We start from the raw sequence: 8,964 nt of genomic DNA, 5'->3' as shown, positions 1-8,964 counted from the left end.
GACCCGCTGCCTGCTGACGAAGGTGCTTCGTGCATGTGGCCATGTCCAGGTGGAGGAGGACCGAGAGCGATAGAAGGCGGTCCAGCGGCATAATCGTGTCGCGCAGGCATAAGACGCGTATTTTGCGAAGGGTGCATAGGCTGCCACGGGCCGTACCCAGCTGAAGCGTATGTGGGCGACGTCATCGGCGCTTCGATAGAAGCATTCTCGGGGGGATAGATTGTGAATGTACCAGACCCGCCAGAAGGAGGACCGGTATAATAAGGGGCAATGGTGGGCTTTACATCGTAGCTAGCTGGGTTGTTGCCGTCAATAGGGTAAGGACTGTCTTGAGAGTCGGATCCAGATTGTCGGCGCTGGTGACCGTGTTGATATTGCATGGACCCAGTTGAACCTCTGTTTCCCCCGTTTGCTGGTCCACCACCATAAGGTGCGTACCGACGGTTAGCCGAGCTCCCAGGGCGGATCGCCGACGTTGAGCTTGTCACACTGCTAGAAGAGCTCTGTCGAACAAGTGGCGGGGCGTAATGCATACCGTTAACTGATGGGGACTCGTAAAACCCTGATCCGGCACTTCCGGGACCCATATACGATGACCCTTGAATGGAATGCGCAGGGGAAGGAAGAGGTATAGGCATAGGGACGGTCACTGGTCGATTGCGGGGGGACTCCATGCGGTGCATCTGTTGATGAGCCGGGATAGAACCAGCATTGTAAGAAGGGACTTCGTAGTACTCGTTAGTAGTCGATGGAGGTTGTTGCTGCTGTTGGTGAAAAGTCTGGAAGGAGTAATTGCTGGCGGGGGTATGAGGAGATTGGGGTTCTTCGGGTTCGCCCCTAAAAGTGAATTAGCGTCTGGCACAGGCGCATCAGTACGTTTACTCACCTGTATCGAGGGATACCATCAGGACCAACCTCTACTTGCGGAGGAAACCTGAAGTTTTGCTTGTGCAAATATTCAGGGCTGATCTCCAAAGAAGCAAGTTCTGGGATGGATGATGGTGTTCGAAGCTTGCCAGAGATAACATCATCGATCGCGTAATACGAAACAACATGCTGGGCGAAGCCATTGACAGACACAGACATGGTCTATTGCTACCGGTCAGCTCATGATACAATGCGAAATAACTTGACTCACCTTCTTAACCAAACCGTTCTCTTTAAACTTGTAGCTATTCGTCAAACTCCCCACAAGCTGCCTCTCCTTCAACCGATCAATCGAACCGCCACCCTCACTCGCACTCCTAGGCCTAGCCAATGCTCCCTGTCCCAAGGGTGGAGGATCGATCATGCCCGTCGTAGAATCGGATCCAACATTGTTGCTTGAAATATCTGACTGAGCATCGGATCTTGAAGAGCCAACAGACTTGCTGAGAGCCGATGAGGAGTTCTGGGGAGATGTTTGAGTGGTTGGAGAGCCAGAGTTCTTGGCGTTGGCAGATCGCTTGTCGGTCTCGCGGTACACCTGAATAACATTCAGCGATGAGTTCTATATTGACAAGGAGAGCTGACTCACAAGGAAGTTGTTCAAGATTCTACTTGGACTCCAAACCAACCCATCTGTCCATCGCTTGATACCACTCTCATGCTCGTCAAACACAAATACTGCTCCGGACTGGACCATCGCTCGCTCCCGCTCTATCAATCTCCTCGTGACTCGAGGGATCATCCCTCGCCTAGCAGCCTCAAACACAAGTAACGCGTCAAAAGTAGTCTCGATGTATCCCCGGAAGGGGGGATCGAGGTTGCATGGTGGACTGGGTGGAGCGGACATGCTGAATGGAATTTGTCGGGAAGGATAACGGTGGGAAAATAGTTATGCAGTGTAATAGAGGAGGATCAACGCTTGATGAGATATTGAAGAAGGGTAGCAAAATGGCCTGCGGTTGTTGATCTCAAAAAAGGGATGCGGGATGATCTTTCCGTAGAATGGGGAGTGAAGTGCGACGAAAAATATCTAAACCTTGTCAGCAATTGTGACAGCCGACAAGCAAACATAAGCTGAGAGCCCGGGCCCAAAAGGAACAGCTAAGCAAGGGTAAGAAGGTGAAAGAAAAATTGTTGAGAAGCAACAAAAAGGTGACAACCGCACCATCTTACATTGCCGCTCGCCATCAACACGACATATTATAACCTCAGATAGCCGTTGCCACCGGACCCAGTCGTCCATACACAACGCGCTCTTTGCTCTTGCAAACAAGCCTCCCGCAGTGGCACGTGCAGATAGCCGAAGAGCGAACAACGAGCGCAAAGGGCCCGAGGCTGCAGGGTGAAAGAAAAAAAAGGAAAGAACCGCGTATCCGCGGCTGAGATGCAGGATGCGATAAAACCCGGCACTTTCCAAACCCGGCACTCTCAGGGACAAGTCCCCATAAAGTTCAAAGTTTGATTTTCTATTCCAGCAAATATCCTATCAAGATTTTCGCGCCGCCTGAGCGCTCAGAGATAGGCAATGTACTAAATCGACCGGAAAACTAAAGAACGAAAATAAATATAGAGGTGGAACCACACAAATATCGTCGGCGGAATACGACGAACAAGCTCTTGAATGGGGGCTGACAACTGTAAAGGGACCAAGAGGAGGTCGCAAGCACTCACCTCTTATTGTACAGAAAAATACTCGGCACAGATTCCTTGGTGTGGTGTTTTGTCTAATTAAGAACGATATCATACAAGACGAAACAGCAAAAGAGACAAATCAGCTGGACGCTGCGGAGTAATGGTCAAAAGAACAATCGAAGTTAACTTACCTATTACAATTCGCGGTTGTCTTGCTATTATAAAGCTTCCCCTTGAAGTAACCGGTCGTGCTTCGTCGGAACTGAGGCAGCAACATGTCAGCTTCATTGTCCCAATTATATGCGAATAAAATCAATCAGAAGAACAAAAAAAACCAGATCGATTATAGGAAAAGAAGGATCTCAAAAAACACCGTGCGCCCTCGTATACAAGGCGCTGGTAACTGAAATGCGGCTTGATGCCCATGGATCTCTGTTACGAGAATATAACGTACAGATCGTGGAACGTCACGGGTATAGCACAAAGAGCCACAGACGCAACAGGAAAATGAAACGGGAATGTAGCCTATAATGATAAGAAGATAGGAAGGAGAAGCTCAAGATAAAAAAAAAAAAGACGGAAGGTGTACATCGAGATCAATTCTGCACGTACGTGCTATTGATGGCTAAGGGAGTATGCGCGCGGTAAAGTGATTAGCCAGGCTACAGACTAGCCAGTACCAGCGTGACTGATCCTGTTCCCGTCATAACCTGCTTTTGACCCGAAAGCTCTCAAAAAATCAACTGCCGCCGAACGATACTTCAAAAGTCATGCGCTCCAGATTCAACACCGAGACTATCACAGTAAGAACCAGCGCCCGGCCTCCAAGCCAAAGACCTGGAGGATAACGGATCTGTGGTACTATATGCACTGAATGACTGACTCCCTTTCAAAACAAAGGATATACCGGACACAGGCACTCGCCTCGGCAAGGTCCATCAGTCTCCACCTCCTCCACTCCAAATATAGCATCGTGAAAAGCATCCGGATTTCTTGGGATGACTAGAACAACGATATATGGAAAAAATCGTGGATGGCAAAGACGAGACCGAAGAAAGACGGCTCAATTAAACGAACGTGCAGAGTATAGGAAAGGAGAAACTTCTCAGCTTATTGCTGAAGACTATATTATAGCGAACGAATTACGCCAGTATTGGATGATCGGGAGGTGATGGATATCATCCACGCCCACGTTCATATCACCGAAACAAGAAAATAGCGCTGAAAAATTGAAAGTAGACCTGAAAAAAGCTGATTGCCAGTCTTGCTGGACCTAACCGTGGCCCTAGCCTTCATCGGTCAGACCATGATGGCATCGCCATCCAAGCGCTGGTTCCCAGTTACAGCTGAGCACTAAGCTTCTCTACAACAAACACGCGTCCATGCGTCTTGCCATAGCGGAGATGATGTTAACATTCTCTCAGCTGGCCTCGACGTGGATCTGCACGCTTGGACCACTTTCATACCATCGAAACAAACAAAGCGCGAGAAATGCGTGCAGATAGAGATGGATGACCTGTACTCACGATCGAGATATACGAGGCTCCGAAAACCTCGCACACCGGTCAAAACGTTTACTTCAAGTTTCCGTATACAACAAATGATGTCTGGTACGCTGTTAGCATGCGGTGCACTTCCAATTAGACAATAAGCAGCATCATTCACGTACTGCTCTCTGTTGCCAGGTCCGGATGACGATCTTCGCAGGTCACAGATACGATGTACACAATTTTCTTTATGCAGAACGTAGTACAACTAGGTAGTCGATGTCGATCAGTTACAGTCTTTACAAAGATATACAGGAATAAGGGTAGATAAAACAAAGAGAACACCACGAGATAGTCGCCGGCTCTCGAGGTTTAAATCCATAAGAGGCCGCTAGACAATTCACCCGTCCTGTCCTTTTTGTTTTGCAGCTCTCTATCGGCAACTTCTTGCTACACGCCAAACAACAATGCTTTCTCTTCCAGCTCAGCATGTCGGCCGGCTAGTAAGCGCCCGCAACAGTATAATGGAGGTCAGGTCTTAGGCTTGAGCGCTGCCGCCCAAACCAAAGACGTGAAGGGGCCGATAAAGGAAACGAACGGCGAAGGATGGGTTGAAATCCATGCTTTTGCTTTCCATAACATAAAAGGAGGGATGGGCGGAAGGGATAGGAGAGAAGAGGATATAAAAGGGAGGATAAAAACCCCCAAAGCATCCAGCTGGAAAAAGCTTTGCACGGATGTCTTGGAGAATACCCCATGATAACAGAATAATAATTCTCAGATTACGGTATCTATCTCAACGATATGGCCGTAATACTTGGCGTAGAAATGGCATCCCGATGATGAGTGACGCCAGCCTTCCTCGAGTTCCTGCCAATGCCATAACAATCGGCAAACAGAAAAACCAGCAAACACAATCCACATGTCATAACACAGTCAAAGGAATGGATAAATAGAGCCTTGAATTACGTACCTGACTTCTTCACCAATTAAGATATTCGCACCGCTAATCTTCGCTCACAATATCGACAAATGCCTGATAAGTTGGGGATCAGGGAGACAAGGGAATGGTATGGGAATGTTGGGAGGAGAATAGAGAACAGATGCGACCAGCGACAAATACGAGGTCGTAGAAGCTTGGATGGGAGGTTACCGCTTGTGTAAGACAGCCGAATTGGGGATCTCGTCACTATCTGAAGGTGATGGATGACGGATATTGTAAATTGGTGTTGATGACTTGGATCCTTGAAATGAGTCGCTCTAGGCCGAACTCGACGCGGTGCTGATAAAAGGCGGATAAGAATGAAAGGGGGACCGGATGTATGGTCTGCCAAGTGTGGCGTCTAGTATATAAATCCACAGAATGGCAAATGTCAGGCCAGATGATGATGATTATGAGATACGTTGTATATAGGAGATTAAGCTGCAAAATTAATTACAACTGTGAGAAATGGGATTATCGAAATAGAAGAGTGATTTATTGGGGTATGCCGTTGCCTGCCGATGCGCTGGAATGCTGGAACGAAACGAACGTCCTGATTACGACACTTGAGCACTAAGATGAAGCTAGATTTCCCATTTTCTCCGTCGCCGTAGGGTATCGGCCCAAAAGGGTGGAGGGTCGAATATGGAGGTACCAATTTCAGGGGCGGATAAGTCTGGCAACCAGCATCCTAATACATCAGATATCAAAGCAGGAACTAGTACAACAAGCTAGGCAGAATGTATGGTTTAACGCAACAGGCAGAGAGATAACCAAGCATCATGCTACCATCCATTGCAAATTTTGCTCGTCATCATGGCTTACATAGGGAGCTAAGCCATAATCAGTCTTCTTTCTGTCTACTAACTCCTGCCCCTCAGTCACCTGCTGTTGGTTTCCCTCCTTCCCCACCATGATCATCCTTGGCTTTTCACAGCCGGCTCAAGAAGCAATCAGCGACTGGCCGCGTATTATTAGTATCCACCTTCAAAACAACAATTCTCGACAGTTTCGGTGTTCCATGCGTGTTCCGCTGTCCCGTCCAACGCTGCACCTAACGGCCAGACTATCTACTTTTACCACTTCACTGTTTTCATCCCTTTTTAATCAGCTTCGGGCCCACCTGCCCATCCCACTCCACTCCACTCCGCCCCCGCTCCGCATTTCAGGTCCCATTGATTTTAGGGCTCTATAGAACGCCCGCCCTGAGTAGCAGACCCTTTCTCATTTATCTCCACCGTTCCTGACTGCTTCGCTGGTGTTCCTCTTACTCCTTTTTCGAGATTCGTGATTTTTGTGGTCAGAGCTGGGCGCACAGTTACGTTCCTGACTCCTGAGCCCTTGTTCGTCTTTCATCATGGACAATGGCATACTGGCACCTTGCACCTGACCGCTTATCGACTATGCTTTGTTTTTTCATACTTGGGCTCGCAGTCAAGAAAAGGAGTATTTTCCAAGTGCATCGAAACTTGTAAAAGCTGCTGCCATTGAATCGAAAATGATTACTAATAATAGTTGACAGAATCATGTACTACGTACTACAGACTATGCATTTCTAGCTAGGTGGCCCTTGTTCGCTACATAGTACGCATACCACGTCTCTTACATGCAAACAACAGGAGATAGGGCGGCATAACAACGGCCTCGCCCAACACCGTCGCTTGATCGTCAACTGTACGCCATCGGGCGGTTTCGCGTTCCTTTCCATTCGCGTTTTTCTTCGTTAACCCACTTGTGTTTCTTTTTTTCGTTTCGTTTCCATTTTTTCTTGTTCTTTTCTTCCTTGGCCAGGCCGCATCCAGTCGTACTCCCTTTACTTTTCCTGACTGTATTACAACCCACGACTTGAATCGAACAACGGCTTATTGTGTCGCCATCATCGATCATCGCTTGTTGTGGGTTGTGGAAGTCGTCGGATATTGAGTGAAAGAAAGAGATCAAAAAGGTCCAGAAGTCCGCGAGATACTGTACAGTACAGTATGTATTTGTACCATGGTAGTTACTTCTAATGTGAAGAATTCTAATCTCTTCCTACCTCCTTCCTATCTCCTCTCTGCTCTTCGCTTCCTGCCTTCAGGATGCAGTCTTCTGGTTTATTAGTGGTCTTCGGAGTTTCTCCTGCTTATCCTCCCTCAGCCATTTGCTATGTATCTCGCTCTCGGGGATAAGCTTTCTACAAAGCATGATGCCGCATTCTACCATAGTATCTTGGCAAGACGATCAGTAGAAGAGTCCCAACATTAAGGAAGGATGCTGGTCGAAGGACGAAAGAAGTTGAAGGAAAGGGAGACAGACCGAATAGAGAGCACGCTGAATTGTATAAAGACCTCTCCATACCCTTTTAAAGATCTCCTATAGAAGGATCAATTTTCTTATGTATTAGATATATATCTCAATCTTTACTACATACGTTTACCGGTCTTACCTACACCACCGATTACCTGCCTCATCACCCCACCTTAGAGAGATCCAGCACTAAGGGCCGAGGATTGTCTATTCTCTATTCGAGTTCACCGAAGAAGACGTCCTGGGGCCCTAGATTGGGGATGGGAAAAACGGACGCCGGCAAGAGAGATGAAAGAAGATGCTCAGGGGAAAATGCCAAAAACCGCGGCGGGTGACACTACACTGTGGCTTAGTTGGCGACTGGGTGACAGACTCACAGGTACAACGAGTTACGATCCGCCGCTTGCTGCTTCATTATATTTTCTTTATTGCCAGTAGAACACTCCGAATTCGGGTTAAAGCTTCCGCCACCTATTCTTCCTTCTATCTCCTACCGTTTCTATCTGACTTACCACGATCTGTTACAGTACGACGCCATCATTCCTTGCTCCGTCCCCTACCGTCTGCCCATTTTTTGCACCCTTTTTTGTAACTTCAATGGCATCTCCGATTAACAGAAAAACCCCGATACGTATGTCGGAGCAACTTTTACAAAGGTAACGCAACAGCTTTGAATTACGCACTCGACAATCGACTCTTTCCTCTTACGCGATTATATCTCCACGTTCATTTATCATCTTGGAAGATTGATCGACGCACCACCAAATACCGTCTGCCAACCAAAGACCGCCCAGGAACATCGTGGTTTTAACGTTCTGTCCACGGCTGACAGCTTCGTAATTATACGACACTCGCAACAGCCTGTCCTTTATCAACTAGTAGTGGGGTACGAAATGGCAGTTACGGGGGTCTGACGCCACACACGCAGCACATTTCACGATTGGTAATAAGACTTAAAATTGTACCAGAAAATACAAGTTTGAACTTCATCGTCCATCGAGGTGGTGATGCCTTGTTGCTGAGTCGCGCCACGCTTTTTTATGGCTATACGTTTTAGTACAGTACTCAAGTGATAGATCTATGATAAAGTACTCGCCCACAAGATCTTCAACACATGAAGGCTTAATAATCCCTTTTCCCTCAAGGGCGGATTTGTAAGCATGTCGTCATGGGAAAGACAACGTGACATCCAAGCTCCAAAACATACGCAATACCTCATCACCTGCCTGCCCGTTCTTCTTCTTTGTACACAGCGAACGGTGATTTACACCAGCAATTGATTCAACAGCCGCAATTTATAAAAATGGTCACAGTCTGGATTACTTGCTTAGTATTGTATGCTCTCAGTCAATAATCGTACCAACAATCAAGGTTCAAGAGGCAAACCACGTGCCCAATAACCTAGTGGCAGGCGGCAAGCATGGTGCAGGATGATAATAATATACCTGTGATACAAGGAAATATGAAGCGCACTGGCAAGCAGCAAGGACCACAAGTGTCATCGTCATATGCAATTGCGGCGTTTAATACCGTGCAGGCATATATTAGTCTCTATGTTCTAAAGATGTTCTAATCGACGCTAACTAATTGCATGCTAAAGTGTACACTTGCCTTGTCCTTTTTTATCCTTGAACTATGAAGCCTAGATAG

At 47.3% G+C, this 8,964-nt stretch overlaps 1 protein-coding gene and 2 non-coding genes; 1 reads left to right on the top strand and 2 right to left on the bottom strand.

The window, feature by feature from the left end:
* The window catches only part of CNAG_01983 (cAMP-independent regulatory protein), a 6,227-nt gene extending 757 nt beyond the window's left edge, over nt 1-5,470 (bottom strand). Inside the window, exons 1-9 of the mRNA XM_012197497.1 lie at nt 5,020-5,470; nt 4,229-4,314; nt 4,086-4,166; nt 2,751-2,821; nt 2,599-2,651; nt 1,517-1,957; nt 1,139-1,465; nt 887-1,089; nt 1-837 (exon numbers count right to left, since the gene is read on the bottom strand). The exon at nt 1-837 is cut by the window's left edge and continues 370 nt beyond it. Of these exons, the coding sequence (XP_012052887.1) occupies nt 1-837; nt 887-1,089; nt 1,139-1,465; nt 1,517-1,774 (1,625 nt within the window). The 5' untranslated portion in view covers nt 1,775-1,957; nt 2,599-2,651; nt 2,751-2,821; ... (1 more) ...; nt 4,229-4,314; nt 5,020-5,470. The remainder of the gene's footprint in view (nt 838-886; nt 1,090-1,138; nt 1,466-1,516; nt 1,958-2,598; nt 2,652-2,750; nt 2,822-4,085; nt 4,167-4,228; nt 4,315-5,019) is intronic.
* A 1,325-nt stretch (nt 5,471-6,795) lies between these two features.
* CNAG_13041 lies at nt 6,796-7,422 on the top strand. XR_001046305.1 has 2 exons: nt 6,796-7,005; nt 7,106-7,422. It is a non-coding gene; the product is annotated as a hypothetical RNA (non-coding RNA).
* CNAG_13040 lies at nt 6,800-8,409 on the bottom strand. The gene is made up of 2 exons (XR_001046304.1): nt 7,439-8,409; nt 6,800-7,380 (listed from the first exon to the last, which is right to left on the bottom strand). It is a non-coding gene; the product is annotated as a hypothetical RNA (non-coding RNA).
* Nucleotides 8,410-8,964: the final 555 nt, after the last annotated feature.

The sequence above is a fragment of the Cryptococcus neoformans genome, chromosome 11, assembly GCF_000149245.1.
Source record: "Cryptococcus neoformans var. grubii H99 chromosome 11, complete sequence".
Taxonomy (NCBI): domain Eukaryota; kingdom Fungi; phylum Basidiomycota; class Tremellomycetes; order Tremellales; family Cryptococcaceae; genus Cryptococcus; species Cryptococcus neoformans.
The sequence above is the reverse complement of the archived record's forward strand: the minus strand, read 5'-3'. Positions and strand labels throughout refer to the sequence as shown.